The sequence below is a fragment of the Balaenoptera musculus genome, chromosome 2 (assembly GCF_009873245.2).
Source record: "Balaenoptera musculus isolate JJ_BM4_2016_0621 chromosome 2, mBalMus1.pri.v3, whole genome shotgun sequence".
Lineage (NCBI taxonomy): Eukaryota > Metazoa > Chordata > Mammalia > Artiodactyla > Balaenopteridae > Balaenoptera > Balaenoptera musculus.
This window is the reverse complement of record NC_045786.1, coordinates 76,485,698-76,506,970: the sequence shown is the minus strand read 5'-3', so window position 1 is coordinate 76,506,970 and position 21,273 is coordinate 76,485,698. Positions and strand designations below refer to the sequence as shown.

Genomic DNA, 21,273 nt, shown 5'->3' with positions numbered 1-21,273 from the left:
TGGATGCACTGAAGTCAAGAGCACAGTGCACAGCTCCAGCTTCTAAAGCTAAACAGAGAGTGGACTGCCCTGAACTGGGGTGATCCATATGACTAAACTGAATCACCCAAGCAGGAAAAAAAGGAATGTTTTTGCTAACTTGACTCCAATTGGTTTTATGAGCTAAAACATTCCAAGGATAATTGTGTAATCACTGTATAGAGTAATGTAAATATTCATCCCTGAAGTACTCTGTCACTCTTAAAAAGTAAGTTTGTGTTGATGGGATGAGGACAGTAGAGATATTACTGTGAATTTATTCTTTTCAAACATACTTAACAATGAAAGGGAGGTATCTGTTAGATTTTCAGTTATATTCGTTTAAGTTGGGGTAAATGTTATGGTTCTGTTCACCCAACACTCAAAATTTCTCTCTTCTCCATTCCTGGAGGAGAAAAATTAAGTACTTGAGAAAGAAGGACATTCCCACATGATACCTACTTTGAACCTGACATTCTGAAATGGAGGCTAGAATTCTAAAGAAAATTTCTAATTACCGCATTTCAATAGAACATCTTAAATTACTTAATTGTACTTTTTCTGTTTCTTTTTAAAATAGTGTGACTCCTGGTAGATTTTAATCACCTTAAGCACACATATTCCTTTCTCTTAATTTTGTTTGTTGTGATACAAAATCATATTTAAGATTTAAATGTGTGATTAGATCATTAACTAGGAAAAAACTGGCATCTATGTGCAGGTGATCAGATGACATAAGCAGTCTGGTTTTAATTTGTGGCCAGTACTGATTGTAACTAAAAGAGACTTGCTCTTTTTGTGGAATTGGCTGACTATTTCCCTACATCTGGAGTTAATAAAGTCTTTGAGACCACATCAGTTGTGCTTTGCCGCAAGAACTCTTTGATCTGAAAAATCGCAACTGGCACAACTGCTGCTTCATAACATTGCATCTATGTTTTTGCAAGCTATGGTTAAGATACCAAAAGTAAAGTTTTTTGTCGTGTGTTAGAAATGCTGTTAGATGGGCCTCTTTGAGAACCACGGTTTTCAAAACATTTTTATCATGATAAAAACTTTGAACTTATGTTAGTAAATAAATGATAAACGTCTAGTAGTTTAGAGTTTTTACCATTTTCATTTATAAGATCTATTCTTTAAAAGTCCATTTATCTTTTTCAAAGTCTATTTATAGAGACTAACATTAAAAACAACTTTGCCCTAAAATGAGCCCTGTGTTCTTAATACAGCTTCAAAATTTTTACATACGAGAGGCAAGCAGGCAAGCCTCTTCTGCTTCGTGTGTTTGTCTTGGTTTTCTTGCTTTCCATGATAGTCATCAATTGACCATTATCTGATCAGCATATTCTCCTTTATTTACAGCGATTTGTAAATCAATAAAGTCAGCAAAAGTTCTTTTGTAAATCAGCAGAAATTCTTTGCTTTTGTAATTGCATACATTTAAAATTTTTTTAAGTGTAAGTTTATCTTGTATGGAATATAGTGAATTGAATAGAAATAAGGATAAAGAAATATATATTGAGAGATTATATATAAATTTTAACTGACAGATTATGTAGATTTTTGTGTGTGAAATGACACATCAAAACTGGAGTTTTTCGTAAGTATCATTGGGAGGTTTATATACTGTTTCAATTTATAACCTAGATAGAATTAGAGAATTTTATATTGTATACTTTTAGATCAGTGATGGTATACATAGTAAATAAGCATTTGTGACAAAAACATGTTCTAATGCTGTCTTCTAAATTTTATTCTCATTTGTATTTTCTTTCTACATCTGTGGATATACTCTTTTTTGTTGTTTGTGGTTTCAACGTAGTTTGGGAAAAATCTGTATATTATAAAGGGGACAGAGGACATCTAGCTAAAGCTAAATTTTGATGCTGAAACTTGATTAAAAGAAAAAAGTACAAAATTCCTTTCCTGAAAACTTTTCCTGTCTATCAGCCTATCTAATACATTGCAAACACATTTGTGTATATCCAATTCTTTCATTCTAACTCTGTCTTTATGTAATAGCACTAAACTAGAAAAATATGTTTAATATGTATAATGCATAATCCCCTATCTAGGATCCTTCTGGGTAATTCTTAGGAATATATCTTGTCCCAGACATCTCAGGTACCACAAGTGTGTGTTTTCCCCCCTGGGATGTAAGAAGTAGGAAACTAACCTGAATGCCAGTCCATTAAAAAGACACACCTGTGCTTGTAATAGCATGGCTAGCAAGAAGACTAAAAATGGACTTTTTAAACTTTTATCTAGGGTGAACTGTATATATAAGTAGGATGATGTTGGACAAAAACTATAAGAAATAGCAGTTGAGTACTAAACAGGGACAGTATGTAGCAGTGTAACTGCTCTTATAAGAATTCGAAAGTTGATATTATTAGCTAATACTTAGTGAGTGGTTACCATGCTAAACATTTTCGAGCCTTCTGTGCACCTTAGCCATTTTGAGGAATCCAGGTTGTTTTTGTGGTTTTTGTTTGTTTGTTTTGGGGGGGGGTGTTTTGTTTTGTTTTGGCCGCGCGGCTTGTGGGATCTTAGTTCCCCAGCCAGGGATCAAACCTGTTCCTTAGGCATTAAGAGTGCAGAGTCCTAACCACTGGACCGCCAGGGAATTCCCTAAACATTTTGTATGTATTATTATCTCATCTAATCTTCCCATCACCCCCTGACCCCCCCATGCAGGTAATGTTAGCACCATCTTACAAATGAGGAAATTGAGTCTCAGAAGGTTAGGTAATTTGCCAGGAATCTTTACAGTTAGTTAATGCCTCAGAGAAAGAATAAATGAAAGTTTATGTAAATAAAAAATTGGCTCCCATTTTAATCTCTGTGTGTGGTTCCTCCACTTTTTTATTAGTGCATAGGAATGTATGCTGGATAAAAATATCAAACTGTGTGGAAAGGCATAAAGCAAACGTTTTCCTCCCCAATTATAAGTCCAGAGGTGTAACCATTAAGTTTCTTATGTGTAATTCCAGAAATCTTCTGTGCTTATGCAAAAAATGTGTATGCTTTTTTTACGAATCCTCCCATAATTTTATTGAGCTAGTTACTTTTTTCCACGTTACGTGAACACTTTGAATTTTTATTTTTGATTAAAATTTAATAGATGTACCCTTATCAAACTAAACAAAAGAAATATGTTTCATACACTGCTCACAATAGGACACCTTTCCATTCTTCCTGACTCCTGGTTTTCTTTTACTTTAACAGACCATGCATCACCTTAAGTGTTACTTACTTGTTTTCCTTCTTGGTTTCAGTAGTCATCATGAGAATGGTTTGATCATGTTTTGATTATTACAGTTATTTGGATGCCCATTTAGTTTTCCAGAGAAATGACAGAGTTGGCCATTTGCCAATTCAAAATGTTCATACTTTGTTTATCTGAAGCAAAGGTTTACCAAAGGAAATTAATACTGCTCTGACAGATTAAATGAGACTTTCCTGAAAGCTGTGCCAGACTTGAAAATATACTTGAAATTAAAGAATTAAAACCCCTGAGCAGAACTTGGTTTTAATTTTGCCAACCCTACTAAGTTAAGGAAGTTTCTGAACAATTGTGTTGTGCCTTTCACAGTTAACTTTTAATAGTAGTAAAGAATAGTAACATTTAATCTAACTCATTTTGATTTGGTAAATCTTGTAACAGTGAAAAGAATGAATTTTATGAACAAATTCATAAAATAAAACAAATTTTATTTCATGCTGTATTCAAAAGACATTAGTTTCCACTATCACATTTTGAATCATGAGCCTATACGGATTTGTGTTTTGTAAACAAAGTCAACATTTGTGACTTTATTCAACCACCTGATGTAATTGTCACACAAAGATGCATTACAGGGATATTTAGAATAGTTTTTTCTCTAGTAATCAGCAAAAACAAACAGGTAGATAATATCCAAGTTAGACGTTATTTATGAGGATTTAGGCAGTTTATTTGGATTTGTGGTAGGCCTTTTTAGATATTGGATAGGCCTTTTTAGGCCCTTCAGGAAACACATTTTACATAAGTGGTATGACGGTCATTTACATTTTAATTAAATTTCCTGTCTAATTTTAAGGTATATGCACCGTCCCCAAATTCAGATGACTTCAACCGTGAATCTCCTAGTTATCCATCTCCCAAGCCACCAACCAGTATGTTTGCTAGCACTTTCTTTATGCAAGGTAAGTACTGCCAGATAGTTGTCAAGTACTACAACAGTTATCTCTTGTATATTAGCTAATATTTTGAAGTTGTGAGGAAAGAGAATATCTGTATAGAAGTTCAGACATTTTTTATCTAGATATGTTTGGCTGAAGCAAATTAAAATTTAGTTTTAAAGTTTCCTATTGCTAATTATTGCTGACTGCAATGTAGTTGGATTATTCAGCGAAGCATCGGAGTGCCCATCTAATATTGATTGAATTTATAAAGGACTTCAGTTGAGAAAAGTGAGTAAAGCTGCTCTTTCTCATTTTAGGATTTAAATGTATAAAAGCTATTAGCAATTTTAGTTTCTTGTTTAAATTACAGATTCATATCACCCCTAGAATTATCAGTGCAAATAAAAAGTGAATATCATAGAACAGAATAAGACTTTAAGAGAGAAAAAGTGTTGCACTTCCTTTCATTCTTGTCTAGCAAATCATTTTTATTTGGTCTTCTGTGGTTTTGGACTATGGGAGCAATAAATTACTACATAAATGGTTCCTTGACTTTACATTGGAGAGTGAAGTCATTGCTAACACATTTCTTTTGAAGGCTGACTATAATATAGTCATTATCCATCACTTAGGTTCTCTGTAAGAGAAACTTCTTTATTCTAGTTTGAGAATGTTTGGTATAATATACATTGCTTATAGATTAAGAACTTTTTGTATATAGGTATACCATTTAACCAAAAGTTAAATCCAACCTATCCCCAAATTTGGAATTTTTATTGTCCTCCCTGATATGAATTTAGGTCTTGTGAGGATTTTTATAATGACCTGCCTACTACAGTTTAGATTACTTTTTCTCCCTCTAACTATAAAGCTTTATTCCTTCATTTAACATAGTAACTATACAGTTTGGAGGGAAGAAAACTAGATGAAGACTAGGTTGGAAAGGGGAGGAAAAAACATATCTGGAGGGTACCCTTTGAATTTTTATAGCATCATCAAAATAAAAGAAAAAATTTTGGCTAAGGAAAATTTTATATTTCTCTTTTTGTCTTAGATGGGACCCACAATTCTTCTGACCTTTGGAGTTCATCAAATGGGATGAGCCAGCCTGGTTTTGGTGGAATTCTGGGGACCTCCACTTCCCACATGTCTCAATCCAGTAGTTATGGCAGCCTTCATTCACATGACCGCTTGGTAGGCTGTAACACATGACTAGGGTGCAGCAACACTTTGTCCTCACTTGTGTTTCTTTTTGGATTACAAGTGTAAGATTTGATTCTGCCAAAACTTCTGAATTTTGAAATACTTCTAGGCTTACTTCATGCCTTTTGAAAAAGTAAATGACAAGAGTAGTGCTCTTCAGCTGCTAATTTATGATGTTCTTTTTAACCTGTTATAGTAGTTGCCCAGTTATATGTGCGTATTATTCAGAAAATGTATTTAATAGATCATGTCTCTTTCCCCCTTTCTTTAGAGTTATCCTCCACACTCAGTTTCACCAACAGACATAAACACAAGTCTTCCACCAATGTCCAGCTTCCACCGTGCCAGTACCAGCAGTTCACCTTATGTTGCTGCCTCACACACCCCTCCCATCAATGGATCAGATAGCATCCTAGGTGAGCTTTTTTAGGTTGGCAAAACTCCCTAAAACTGAATTTGGCGATTTGTAGTGAATCCCATATTTTTCAATACATATATATATATTTTTTTGTTCTTTTCATATTTTTTTCTTCCAGCTTTATCGAGATACGTCATTGACATATAGCTAGCGCTGTATAAGTTTAAGGTGTACAGTGTAATGATTTGACTTAAATACATCATGAAATGATTATCACAATAAGTTTAGTGAACATTCATTATCTTATATAGATACAAAATTAAAGCAATAGAAAAAATTTTTTTTCTTTGTCATAACCCTTAGGATTTACTCTCTTAACTTTCCTAAATGACATACAGCAGCGTTAGTTATATTTATCACGTACACCCCCAGTACTTACTTATAACTGGAAATTTGTACCTTTTGACTCAACGTATTTTTTAGTATTGAGTTTAAAAATGAAAGAAAGGAAGAAAAGAAACTTTCTGATTTTCATTAATGTACAAACTGGTAAGGAACCCATCTTTACTTTAGCTTACTAAATACAACACATGCAGAGTATTTGCAGGTTTATTGTGACAGATGTGCAACAACAATGGAGAACACCATTGAAATAATGGCAGAGTGCTGAAAAGCATGCCTGCTTGCCTGCTAAACTTCTTGATTTGTTTTCCTCTTTGAAATACTCAGGAACCAGAGGAAATGCTGCTGGAAGCTCACAGACAGGTGATGCACTTGGAAAAGCTTTGGCATCTGTGAGTATTGAATTTACATATTTTGCTGAATGATTTTTACACTGCTGAATGCAGTGATTAGATTTTGTGGGCAGTATGCGTCATAGTTAAAGGGTGTAGTTATAACAGGACCACTTCATTACTCATTTAGAGCTATTTTCGGTTTGTATTGATTTGTACTGCCCTTAAAATAATTCACGAGAACACCTTCCCACCCTATTCCCACAAGAACTGTCCTTCTAATTTCAATTTAAATATCTGTTTTTGTCTTAATGCAACAGATGTAGGGAAAAGAAAAAGAAATTTGGGCATTTTGAAATCTAAAGCAGAGATTACTGAGGTTAATAGTTCAATCTGTTTATTAGTTTTAAACATATACTTTGTGAGTTGCCCATTAAAATAAGTCAAGTGGAACCAAGAAACATAACTTAGTTATTCTTCTGATCCAGAGAAGGAAGTGCTTTTATAAGGATTTTTTTCTAACATGGAAGGTATTTTATATATTTTTTTTTAAAAGGAAAAAATAAGCATCTGCTGCTGATTCAAGACATAGGAGATGAGAGCCTTCCCAAAAAGGAAAAAAACAGATTCATTGAAGAACCCACGCTAAAATGAGTAAAACTAATTTGAAGGAATCCCATAGTATTTTCCTCAGCAAGTAGTTTACATCACACCAGAATGTTAATGACAAAGCAATGAGTTGCTTTAATAAAGGCAGTGATCGGTTTTAATATATGATCCTTAAAACATTGAAACGAAATCCATTCTTTTGGGAGAGCATTTACCAGTAGTCCATAAAGATTCCAAATCTAATTATTTAAGAGGCACTTCTGCTTTGTATTTTCTAAAGTTTCTCCTTAGGCTTTTTCTTCCTTTCTTTTTTCCTCCTGAGTGATATGCCTCTCAGAATTTTCACAGAGTTGTCTTACTTATGTCTTACTATGAAGTGCAGTTAACTCTGTCAAACACATTTGCTGCTGTTCATGGGGAAGACAGACCACTTAATGTGTGAGTAGTAGGAAGCAACTGTTGAAATTTAAAGAGATAAACCTCTTTGTGAATGGTTTCTGTAAATAAACCTTACTCCAGAGCAGTACACGTTTCTTGAGAAATGAAGCCAAGTCAAATTCATCTACCACATAGTGGTGGCTCACACAAAATAGAGCTCAGTAAATGTTTGTTGAATTCAGTCTTGCATCATATGACAAAAATGATGGTGATGATAACAAAACCCACAAAAATATCATCTGTAATTTGTATGCTTACTAGGTGCTAGGCACTATACTAAGCATTTACATGCGTCGTTTCATTTAATCCTCAAGAAAGCCCTGTGAGGTTGGCATTATTATTCCCATGTTACAGATGAGGAACTAAGGTTTAAAAGGTTAAGTAACTTTGGCTCAGAAAGATTAAGTAACTTGCCCTAGGGATCACCAAGCTAGGAAGGGTAAAGCCTAGATATTAGATTAGATCTGATCTAACTAGCTTCACTTCCAGAAAGACCAGTGGTACAGGGACTGTTATTTCACAAGGTGTTGATGAGGATTAAAGGGAGTTGTCTCACTTATTCTGGACTTATTCCACATGATGAAAACTACCTACTTTGGAAGAAAATTATTCTGTAATATTAAATGAGTGCCTCCCAGGTATTTGATTGACTTGCCGATTCCTTCTGCTGATTCTGTAAGAATCCAGTAGCAGATATTTCACAGGTAGAAGGACAAATAACATTTGAACTCTCGATACTAGACAACTTAAAAAAGTATAACCTGCATTTCAGGGGCTTTTTTCTCAAAAGTTTTTGTTTATTTCATTCAAGGAAAACTTCCATAAAGGATCCTTGGCAGATAGGCAGGCAGGAATTTGTGATGTTCTCAGTGGTCCTCCAAGCTCCTTTTCAGTTACTCTTCAGGTCCTTGACTATTCTCCCATATTACGACCAACATACTAGCTAAACCAATTGGCATTTGGAAAAGAAAATCTAAATTCACTGTGAGTGGAAGCCAGGGGAGGATGTTTAATCTAGTTAGTGGGTGGGCTTTGGTTGTCATGGAAACTCAGCCCTGTCATCCTGTGTTGTTACTAGGCAGGAGCAGCTAGGTCATTCCATAAATCATTTCTGTCATAGCTGACGGTGATGCATTCCATCTGCTCCATCACGGCATGCCATAGTCTGCACACTTCAGACCCCTTCCTTCAATCCATCTCCTGCCCCACTCTGCACCAGACACCTCCCCCAAACACATTCTTTCTCTAACTTCCATTACAAACTCATATTCACTTTAGTGCTCTTAGAATGTCCTGAAAAACAGACAAAAAAATACATTGGGGATAGGAAGGATTAGAAGAGATGAGTAGAAGGAATTTTATGAGGATTACATTTGAGAGTCTGACATGCGTCTCAGAATTTGATGTTAGGTATTACAGATCTTTGGAAATGGTGACCATGAGTATTTGAAATTTTAAGTTCTATAGAATGTGACGTTTTAAATACAGCATCTAGGTTTAGATGGAGAAATGCCATGCTATTGCCATTAGAAGTTATTTCTAATAGCTCCCCAAATGTCTGATACATGTCTTAGATGCCCTTTCATGTGTGAAACAGAGGTTACAACCTTTGTTCTTCAGTTTATGTATTAAAAAGCACACAGAATACTGGGTGATTAAACATGTAAGGCCAGATAATACATTCGCAAAGGTTCCTTTATTTTAGGTTTAAGCCTGGATAATTGTGGTCTTAATCTCAGGATAGCTAGAAAGAGAATTGTACATGAAAGTATTTACACAAAGTTCCCAAAGCCCTATGGATTATGCATTAGTTTAGATAATAAACTAGGGTAGATAGAGGGAAAGGAAAATCTGGATATTCGTGCCATTTCTGTGTTTCCCTGAACGTCTGCCAGACAATAACCCTTTAAGATTGTGCCCATGGAGAGTTATATAGAGAAGAAACATCTGGTTTATTTCAGTGCCTAATACCATATCAAATCACTTGGTCTTTAATTTAGAGGAGATCAAACAAGAAGACTGTTGAACTTTGTTGATTATATCAGACTTCTTTGTGACAATTTATGTTTTGATTTCTACCTCAGAGCAAAGGAAAGGGAGAGAGTATATGTATGTGTGTGTATTGTGTATGTGTGTGTGTGTGTGTGTGTGTGTGTGTGTGTTTTAATCTAGATAGTTAAATGGTCAGTAGTCTCTAACAAAAGAAAAGAAAATTCAGGGAAGTTGATGTTTAAAAGTAATTCATGAAATAAGTTTCTTTGTTCCTTAGACTCAATAACATTAGCATAATAAAGATTAACTGAAATGTGCACTGTAGTGTTTAAAAAATTGGGCTTGCAGTTCCAAGGTTGGGCTTGGGAGCACTCCATTGTTTCTTTTTTGTCTGAAGCCCTTTTCATTAGCTTCTGGCTTATTGGCACCCTGCTGATCGGAATAGACCGTGACTGATAGGAGGAGGAGCCTCATTTGTTGCAGTAAAATGAGGCATATTACCGTTTAAGCCTGGCAGAAGGTATTGGGAGTTATTCATCATTGGTCACTTAACAGTATGAGGACCAGGGACTGCATGCAGAATGAGTTCTTACTTTGTGTTTATGCTCTAGATTCTAAATCACTCCCATCCCCATTTTTTAAGTAACTGATTTTTTTTCCTTCTCTTTTTTTTCTTTGAAACATCTATGTTAGGAGTTCTTTAAGGTCAGAAAGTACAAAAAGTAATGTATTCCTGATTTAGAATGCTCTTTGTCAAATAAAGCCTTATGTTTAGAATTTCTTAAAGTAGCACAACAGTTTCCATAGAATCAGTATAGTTTGTCATTTGGTAATAGAATAAATATGCAGAAGTGAAGTTTAATGACATGATCTGTGATCTAAAAGGCTGTATTATTCTGCTCTTTTAATGTTGTTGCTCCCTTCCCACATGCATGTTCTTTTTATGAAAGTAAAAGGAACAAGAAAAAGTCCTGTAATTTGCCAGGCTATCTGTCAGTTCAGGAAAAGTATTAGTAACAATTCTGTCTGTCATCACTTTAATTTAGGGCAAAATAGAACCAGGGAATGTGATGAGTGAGTGGAGAAAATGCCTTTTATTATACAAATGGAGAAGGTGCTTTTGATAAAAACACCAGAAATTATATGTTGATATGCTTTTGGTACTGCTTCTCCTGTTTTCACAGTGATTTTTAAGAGCCCACACCCATTTTATATATAACATCATTTTGCTTAGTCATTGCAAGGTAGTCATTGCAAAATGACTCTAAAGTATAAACTTCCTTCTTTGAGATAAAGAAGTTGTCACCAGTCCTTCACGTGCTTAGGGATTATTTAGCTGTAATGGCAGAGTTATCAGGGAAAATAAGGGTTGATAGTCTGCTTATGGCCTCAAAAGCCCATACCTGCCTAACGATGTGGTATGGACAGCTTAGTACATCAACACTAATTCTCAGAAATATTGGAACCTTACCATATTGTTCTCAAAGCTTATACCGTAAAACTGATTTGTAAATGAATTCATCTTTATAGTAGTATCTTTTTCTCCCCTTGGTATTCCTGTTACTGAACCCCACTATATAAATGCTGAGATAAACTATTTACTGAATTCCGCTTTTTTATCAAAAAGTATTGTAGCGAATTTCAAGTGCAATTTAATCGCTCAAGTTTTTTTTTTTTTAAATATTGAGCACCTACTTGTGCAAAACAGTGACAGACAATGATGGATTCAGTGTTGAACAGTATAAGGTCCCTGCTTTCAAAGAGCTTACAGTCAAGGAGAGAAGATAGAAAAATGGTAACATAGAGCATAGTGTGAAGTAAAATACCAAAGAGAAGTAACAGGTTACACTAAGAATATAAGGGAAGTGAAAATGAGTGTAAGTGGGGAGGTTACATTTGAGTTGGGCTTTGATGTGTTACAGAATTCCATCAGGGAGAAGTTAAGAAACAGGCCTTTTGCAAGGACAAGCTGTGTTCAGAAAACGAAAAAAATATTTTGTTTGATATAATGCTTTATGTAGGTTATAAGGTAGAAAGATATTTTTGTAACCAGATAACGGAATATGTCAAATGTCATTCTGTTTTATTTAGTAGACAACAGGAAGTGCTATATGGCATTTGTTCAAAACTGGTTGAGGACAATAGCTCAGTCAATTATGTATGGGATGAAAGGAGCGGGGAGTAACTAAAAATATAAAGACTTAAATAGTCCAGCCATAAGTTCTAGTAAAAGCTTAAGGTAGTGTAATGGCAGTGAGAATGATGTATGCCCATCCCAGAAACATTATAGAGAATTGTGAGCATTGGTGTCTATGGTGGGAAGAGTGGAGGAACAGGAGAAAGGAGGGAGAGTGAGAGTGGTTTTGGTGACCATGAGAATACTGGTGCTAACTGAGATAGAGGAAACAGGACAGTAGAGATGGGAAGGGTGGGAAGCTTGGGGCAGTGATGCAAAGTTTGGGTTTGGACATACTGAGCTTGAGATGAAAGAAAGATATGCTCAGATGGAGAAGTCCAGCAACCAGTAGGAGGATAGAGGTGTCAACTTAGGAGTCATTCACATGGATGTCATAGTTGATACTTTATAAAGAATGGTATTACAAAGAGAGGAAACATAGGTAAATAGAAAAGAAAACTGAGACTGGAGCTCTCGGAAAACCTACATTAAGTGAACTGTATAAGAGAGTAAAAGAGAGAAGGAGCCTGGGTAAAAATTGTACATCCAAGGATTTAAAAGGGATGCTCAAATGCTAACTTCTTTCTTTATTTACCAGCACTGTTGTAGAATCGGAAGCTACTGCAGATGCTGTGTAATTCACATTGATCTGAATAAGACAAAGTCCTTGCTCTTCTGGAACATACATTTCATTAGGGAAAAGGGTGAAAGAGACATATGATAAACAAGTAAACAAATTTAGACAATTAGGGATTAATGGAAGCAGTATGAAGAAAACAAAGCGGGAGGTATGATACACAGGGAACGCTGTTTCTCCAGTGCTTTCATGCGATTAATTCATACGGTCAAGGAAACAAAGTCAGCAAGTTAGTCTAGTTTATGATAATCAAAGTTTTGCATGGAAATGGAACTTCTTTCACTCCTCAGCCACCCACCATCAGTGTTATCAACCCTTCCCTCCCTTACCAGTATTATAGTAAAGACATATTTCATATGTTAACATCAGTTGTTAATAAAAGTTATAATTATTTGAATCGTAAACATGAGAAATAGTGATTTACAAAAATAAAAGGGTATGTTGAGATATGTTTTTGCTGAAGTTCGGTGACGTTACCTAATTTACTTATGGTTGAAATAAATCACTGTATGTATGCAAGCCATTAGGAACCAAAATGTGACCTTTAGCTAATTTTCACAGGTGTGAAAAGTAACTTTTAAAAGGTAACAACTCTGACAACTTTAAGACAAACAACATTGATCTTATAGCGTACTACTTCCCTATTACTAAGTCTTCCCATAAAGTTTTTTGAAGTCTTCTTGATAACTGTGCTTTTCTAAAATGACTTTCCAACCTGGGAGTTCCCTGGCGGTCCAGTGGTTGGGACTCAGCACTTCCACTGCTGGGAGCCCGGGTTCAGTCCCTGGTCGGGGAACTAAGATCCCGCAAGCTGCCTGGCGTGGCAAAAAAAAACTTTTTTAATAAAATGAAATGACTTTCCAACCTGAATATACAACTTTTAGATCTGGCTCTTTGGAAAGAGTTGGTGTGTAAAGGGATTTCCAGTTACAATTTAGTAACATCATACAAATTGGTATAGATATACTCATTTGTAGTCAATGCTTACAATTTAATTGGTGCTATCTTCTTTTTTTAAAAAAAATGAAAGCTGTTAATGTTTGATGATTGTGACCTGTGGAATTTTGTTTTACGTGAGCCTGTCCCAGTATCTGACTTTTTCAACGTATTATACTGTCTTTAAAACCAGTGCTGAGACCCCATATATGCCATAATTTGGGCCTCTTTAAATTTATTAGAGCTCTAAACTTACTCAGAGCAGGATTATTTCTATTGGATGACACTTTGCACCCACAAGTAGTTTTCCTATTTAAAGTATTTGACCACAGTTTCTCCAAATAAGTTGATTTGTCTGCCCTAAGTGCTGAGATGTGAAGATGACTTATGATGCCTGTTATAGGAATGGGATTGTCCTAGAGAGGAGTTCCTAGGATCCGTTGGTGCGTGGATTAAGGAGACTTTTCAAGTGTTTAATGGTTAATTATATAAACTTGAATGAATTTCTGTCACTATTTTTTTTAGCAATATAAAGTAAATATAAAATGTTGCAACAAAACCTTTAGCCAAAATACCAAAATTTATGCATCCAGATATGTTATCCTCTTAGGAGGTAAAGTCCACAGATTATTTTGGGAACAGTTTTTTAAGAACTTTCAGGGTTTTTTCACTTTCTTCAAGGGTGATAAAATATCCTTTGAAAGCAAGTTTGATTTTTTTACAACACTCACACATCATTAGGAGCTAAATTTGGCAAAAATGTAGTTAATCAAACAACTTTCTAAAAGAAATAAGGGATAACTATTTTTAAAAATCACTTTCTTTGACTTTTAAAACTATCTTTAAAGACTGTTCTCTTCAAAAGATAACAGTTTCCTAAGATTATTTTTAATGAATAAAATTTATTTAGATGGTATATTCTAGAAAGATTGTTTATCAGACTTGTTGACTTTATAGTCACTTCTCTTTTTTTTTTTATCACTTCTCTTTTTTGTTCTAGCAATTAGAAATTTAAATTACTTTCAACTAGGATAATAAAGAAATAGGTATGATCTATTTACTCCTCTCATATTAGAATATATATGATATTCTTTAATCCGAGTTTTAAAACTGGGGCTTCTATAGCCTTTATGTAATAGAATAGTTCTAAAATTGATTAAACAGTTTTTGACTCTGAGCCTTAAGGGTGGCAGCTTAGATTATAAAAATAACTCCATGCAAATGGATTTACATTTTTGCTTTTGTCACATTGATATGTGTATATCTTTTGTTTTCTGGTTAGATTTATTCTCCTGACCATACCAGCAGTAGTTTTCCATCAAATCCGTCAACACCAGTTGGATCACCCTCACCTCTCACAGGTAGGCTTTTGTTTTATCTAACTACTTGATAACATGCATGGGGCTACTTGGAAATATTTGAAGTTTATTTTTCAATAAAATATAGTAAAAACTCATACCAAAAAAATCATTTCTATCCTGAGAAAACATGTAAACAGAGCCTTCTCCTGAGTTCATTTTGGAGAATATTGAAGTGTTTGCTGTTTGAATTATTTGTTCATATCTTCTCTGATTCTTAAAATAATTTGTGATAATTTCTAAGAACAATTATTATAACAGGATAAAAAATAAGGCTAAGCAATTGGGATGAAGGTAAAATATAGAGAAGGAGATGAATCAGAAATTTTGATAAGCTAACATAGAAAATAAAATAACCTATTTAGAAGTACATATAACTTCTTTCTTCCTTATCCTCTGCATTTTCCACATACCATGTATAAGACTCAAATGAAAAACTCTGCACTAGTTTGTCTTTATTTTTAAGTCCACTGAGTTATTATTTCATATATATATATAAATTCTTGGGGATAATGTAGTTTTTTTTGCTAAAGAAAACTGTTTGTGAATGTGTATGAATATTGTTAGTGGAGTTAAATAAGTGTTCAGATTTGCATTGCTTTTTTCCGTTTTTTTTACAGTAGCTTTAACAAGTTCCAGATACTATCCTACAGTATAAATTTGTTGAGATACAACTGTTATTATTGTAAATAGGAATTTTTTGATTTATTAGGAATAAATCAAATTACAGGAAGATGCTTGGATCTGATCTGTTAAGCTATAAAACCTGGAATGTGTTTCCTGAGCAGTGTTTGGAGAAAAACCATGCTAAAGAAGAAATGTATTAGTTCTAAGGAAAAGACATTAGACAACTGTGTAAAAATTGCCATTTTCCTCCAACAGTTGACCTCAGAAATGATTCTCTATTCCTGATCAAAGTCACTAGTTCAGTCCATGTGGCGTTGTTGTTGCTGTGAAGCCTTTTTGCATTGTTCAGGGTTTCTGAAAATCAAGGCTCTGGTGTATCAGGGCCCTGGCTATCACCTGTGCTCTGTGATTTAGCCTGTGACTCTGCTAAGAAGCATTCCAGTGTGGAAATGATGAACTGCTGGCAGCTGCTTTCAGCTATTAGTGGGTTCTGCCACTTTCTCAGACACCATGGCTTCAGCTGTCTAGTAAAAGTTGAACAGCTGTTCCCCACATAGACAGGGCTATGAAAGACCCATTGACTTAAAGTTGTTGTTTAACAGAGGGATGAAATTACAGGAAGAATGATGTAACTTTAACCATACTCACCCTCTTGGCAGAGTTTTACTAAAATTATCAGTGTCATTTTTGCCACAGCCTGCTTCACTTTCTCATCTCAGGTAGTTATATTGGCCCTTACTGTGTGTTCCCACTGGCTCTTCTCCTCTACCCAGCCCAGTAAGATAAAAGTGTCCTTTGGTTTCCATTAACACTGGTTGGGAAGGCAGGCAGCAGAGGAGCTCAGCATCTATGCAGGGACATCAGTAAAATGAAGAATCAGAAACTTAGACGTTTTCCAAAAAATAATGGTCCAAAGTAAAATCTCACATTTCCTCCTCCATTTTTTTTTTGAATTTATTTTTTTATTTTGTTTATTTTTTTTTTTAACATCTTTATTGGAGTATAGTTGCTTTACAATGGTGTGATAGTTTCTGCTTTATAACGAAGTGAATCAGCTATACGTATACATATATCCCCATATCCCCTCCCTCTTGTGTCTCCCTCCCACCCTCCCTATCCCACCCCTCTAGGTGGTCACAAAGCACCGAGCTGATCTCCCTATGCTATGCGGCTGCTTCCCACTAGCTATCGGTTTTACATTTGGTAGTGTATATATGTCAATGCCACTCTCTCACTTTGTCCCAGCTTACCCTTCCCTTCTCCTCCATTTTTATTTGATATTTAATGGATGATATCCTCTTTCCACCTTTAATTCAGCTGATTGATGAAAATCTGTGAAATGTTAAATTGTGTAATGAAGGTATTAATAGGCTTCTTTTTTCAATTCAGCAGTCATACTCAAAGGAAAAATATTTTCATATACTCCTGTTGAAATGGCATCAAAGACTGATTTTATACAGGTGCATCTCTGTCTCTCATCTCCTGTATCTAGTGTTTTCTTCTTATAACCACACCCTGCACACACACACACACATCCCAGACTGGCAGAGCAGACATGGAAAGGGAGGAAGGAAAAAAGGAAAGCAATGGTTGATGAAGTATTCACAGTTGAAGGAAAAATGAAAAAGATAGAGCAAACCAGAGCTCCTATATAATATGTACAAATTATTTTGTACCTTGTGTGGCAGGAGCCTATCATCTAGAGTAAAAACTCCTCCCCGCTATGTGCGCTCTACACTTGCCCTCTTCCTTATGCCTGAGCATCAGTCAGACTCAGGACAGACCTTGTAAGAATAGTTGCACAGGTGCAAAGCAACATAGGCAGTTTCTAAGGCATTCATCATTCTTGTTTAAATCCTGCACATTTTCCTTGGGAACTTTTCAGACTAAGAACATAACATTCCTGCATAGAAAATGCTTACGAGAAAGAAGCTTCTGAGATGATGATATTGTTTTAGTTATGATACTTTAGGCTGAAGGGAAGAGAAACTCTTGTCTGGACTGGATTAAATAATAAGGGGATTTTGGATATCTTGTATAAAGCCCATAGCAGGGCAAGTTCCTGGACCAGTCAGGGCTCCTGCTCTATTTCTTTGCAATTCTTTCTTAGGCTGGTGGCAAGACAGCAGTTGAAGGTACCACATATGGACATAACCATGTCTCATGTAAGAAAAAGGATCATCTATTATATGCCTTTTAAGAATCTTTTTCCAGAAGCCTCTTCAACAGATTTTCCCTCATGATTCATTGACCAGCACTGGGCTTAACAGAGTTACTCAACAGAAATGGGACCACCATGTTTGTCTTAGTCATTAGGATTTCTCCCAAGAGCTAAGAATAGAATTACTCTTTCTTTGTTCACAGTAGGAAAGGATGGACACCCTCCCCCACCTTCTGAGCAAAATCTGGGCTCTGGCAGCAAGGTAGAAGTATGGCTGTGTCTAATACAGTTGTCCTTTGAGAAAAGACATGAGTATTTGAGTTAAGAGAATGTGTTTACTCACAACATTGTAAAGCATTTATACTCCAATAAAGATGTGAAAAAGAAAAAAAAAAGAGAATGTGTTTACTAAGGGAACTTGGAAAGCAGACAAACAAAACCACTCTTCGCCTTTCTTTACCTCCTTCTAGAATATCAATGAATAAAAGTTTAATAATTGCAGTACTCAATAACAATCTTCAGAACATCCACAATAAAAATAAAGAGGGAGTGGGAGGAGATAGGGGAGAAAGGATTCCTCAGTTTAGGCTCATTTCATCAATGAGATATTTATTTTTATCATCTGTCAGTATGCCTGGTGTTAAAGCAGTTACCTGACTTCAGCAAGTTTTCAGTTTAGTTGAGAAAATAGAGATAAACACATGAAAATAGAACCGTCAGAATTTACTCTAAACTACAGCTCTCCGGATGTACTTCATGAAGAGAGTATAAAGGAGAAAGAACTTTGAGTATAAAAGAAGAGAGCATGACAAAGATCAAGATGTAAGAAAGTGCATCACCTGTTCATCCAGAGTCATTGAGATGACTGATTATGAACTCTTCCCATATTGGAAGTGGAAAGGTTGGCTGGGGCCAGATTGTGGAAAGCAAAGCATTCAGTGCTACATTTAGGATTGTTCAACCTTTTCCAAGTGTGGAGTATCTCATGAAAGTTTGAGTTTAGGGTGAGATTACAAACGGAAACAACTAACAAAATAAGAAAATGCATGGTAAATAGTCCTAAGAATTTCTCTCAGCCATGCAAAATGATGTTATCTATTCTCTAAATTTACTAACCAGTTTTATTAGGTGGCATATTACTGAATCCCACTCAGAGTGAGAACAGATCAGAAACACTGGGTGAATTTTAGATTTAGTGATCAAAGAAATCCTTTCCAGATTTTCTAGCCAAATAATTCGATTCTCTTATCCTTGTCAGCTAACTTGTTCTCTGGAAATAGTCAATAAATTTTGATATAAGTACATTTATTATAATCCTTGAATAACAGCTAGCTTTTGGGGGTGGTCACTAAAAAGCTCAGGGCAATTACAAAAATTGTTAACTATATAAATAGTTGAAAGCTTGCCCTTATCTAACGGAAGGAAGTAGTATAAGCCCAAAACCTCTGTGCATGTCTACCACCAGATAGCAGGTGACAGGGAAGGAAAGGGGGAAATAACCTCTTCTCTGGGAAGCCCCTTAGGTTTTTAGCCTTTGTACTTTTGTTTTTCCATATTTGTGTAATAATGCTACAGTTGGTGATTACAAGCTAGAGATAAAGATACCAGTATGATTCTAAATAAATTTGTATATTTTATTCATGCACTAGTTTTATAAAAAGACAAAGATGCAGATCTGTCTAGTGTCAGAGGTATTCTATAGCATTATGGTCTCTGTCTAGAATTTGAATTCCATTCACAACCCCAAAGTTCTCATCCATAGCTAATAAGCCGTCAGTGGGCCAGAATTACAAAAATCTATGTATCTTTTTTCTTCATTGATTACATGATAGATCTATCATTAGGAAGAAATAATAATAATGTCTCATGGTCAAAAAGACCTTTAGGCTCACAGAGTGAGCTTCATAAAGGCAGATTAAAAACAAAAACAAGAAACTGTGAGTGCCTATTTTATAGTCAGGACTCAAGATTAATTGATAGTACAGATCAACCAGAATGCAGGTCTGCTGATTCCCAGTATCCACTAAACTTCCATGCCCTTTTTTGAGCTTTACCAGCCATAGGATTGACTTCTGTTGAGCTAACTCAGTCTGTCTAACTATCCAGCCATCCCCTTTGTGACCAATAGCATGAATTTTTGAAATGACTAAGTGGGGTTTAAAGTGCTCAGTCCATGAAATACAACTTGGCATTAGTATGAAGTTCAAACAGATAACAGTGACTTAACCATGTCAGTATTCTATTTTAATCAAGTACGTCACAGTGGGGCAGCCCAATCTATAATAAAAACAAAATAGGTTTGAGTATATGTATATTTTTCCAGTTTAATAAAGTATATTTTGAAGATAGACCTTAGCATAGTTACTTCATGTCACTATCAAAAAAATAATGAATATAGGTGATTTCTTGCCTGAGTAACTCTGTGCACACATCTCATTCCTCAACACTAAGCTAGTGAAGAACCACAAAAATTGCCTGTTTTGCAAAGCAGATGTGTGCTAACAGTTCTGAGGTGTTTAAATATAAACTTGTATTAATAATCCACACAGATTAAGTAATGTAATAATCAGGCTCTGTCACAGGCTGATCACCCAAGGATGTTGGGGGAAATGATTGAAAATAAAATATTGTAAACATTAAGGGAAACTTTTAAAAATAATTTCGGGTCTTTTTCAAAATAGATCATGATTAACCTCTTATCCACATAAAAATTCACAATTCTACATCAGTTTTGGAAAGCACTGATGCACTGAAATCAATGGTAAAGTGTTAGCTGGTTGTTTTTATACGAATTCTTCATGTAGTCAGTTAATGGATTTTTCTGGTTGCTAAATTCTACTTGCTAATTATAAAATTAGCCCACAAGGCTTCTGTTTCAGTGGGCAGTTTTAGATTGTCCATAATTTATGTAGTTATGATTACATTTGTATGTCTAGCAGGAAGCCTTTAATGGTACTCAGAATAATTTGTAGTTTGCTTACAAGTTAAAAAAAAATTGTTAGCTGATGAAGTATACAACATATTTTTCTTACAATTTTAGTATTTAAAATTGTTTTGTATAATCAGAACAGTATTCATGTAACTGTGAAATATAATCAGGTTATTAAGAATCTATGTATCCAACTTAACAAAATGTAAATGACTAATAGGAATACAATTACTAAGTTACTCAGCTAAAGTGAACTATAATAGTTCCAATTTACCCATAAGTTTTTAGTTTCCTAAATATGGCAGATTAACCTGCAACAACAAGCTCTGGTGGAACATAGTTTAAAATTTCATTTAGCAATAAACAAGACAAATTAAGTAAACCTTCTCCAACTTCAGATTTCTAATATATTGATAATTCAGTTTGTCACTGAAGATTTGTTAAGAACAAAACCATATATTTAATTGAACGGTCTTCATTATTTTCTATACATAACTTACTTTCAAATGCACAGTCATGAAATAGTAAAGATTTTCAATCATTTGTTTTGTCTTTTTCTTTTTAAAGCTATTTTGGTTATTTTAAAGCTATTTAAAGCTATTTTATTTTTTTTAATATTTATTTATTATTTATTTTATTTATTTATTTTGGCTGTGCCAGGTCTTAGTTGTGGCACGTGGGATCTTTAGTTGTGGCATGTGAACTCTTAGTTGCAGCATGTATGTGGGATCTAGTTCCCCGACCAGTTGAACCTGGGCCCCCTGCATTGGGAGCGTGGAGTCTTACCCACTGGACCACTAGGGAGGTCCCTAAAGCTATTTTAAAACACTGCATTCTCCCCAATACATGAATGAATTAATCCTTTTATTTTTTTCTTCTGTTTTTTTTTTCCTTTTTATTCTTTCTGTTCTGAACTTGTATCCTTGCTTT

The 21,273-nt window shown here is 34.9% G+C and overlaps 1 protein-coding gene across 14 annotated transcripts in view; it reads left to right on the top strand.

Moving 5' to 3' along the window:
- The window catches only part of TCF12 (transcription factor 12), a 373,765-nt gene that overhangs the window by 321,452 nt on the left and 31,040 nt on the right, over window positions 1–21,273 (top strand). For 13 of the 14 annotated variants that reach the window (XM_036844906.1, XM_036844902.1, XM_036844908.1 and 10 more), the window contains 5 exons: window positions 4,101–4,206; window positions 5,240–5,379; window positions 5,660–5,804; window positions 6,476–6,540; window positions 14,551–14,629. In XM_036844906.1, coding sequence (XP_036700801.1) covers window positions 4,101–4,206; window positions 5,240–5,379; window positions 5,660–5,804; window positions 6,476–6,540; window positions 14,551–14,629 — 535 coding nt within the window. The remainder of the gene's footprint in view (window positions 1–4,100; window positions 4,207–5,239; window positions 5,380–5,659; window positions 5,805–6,475; window positions 6,541–14,550; window positions 14,630–21,273) is intronic. The other variant, XM_036844915.1, reaches the window with a different exon arrangement.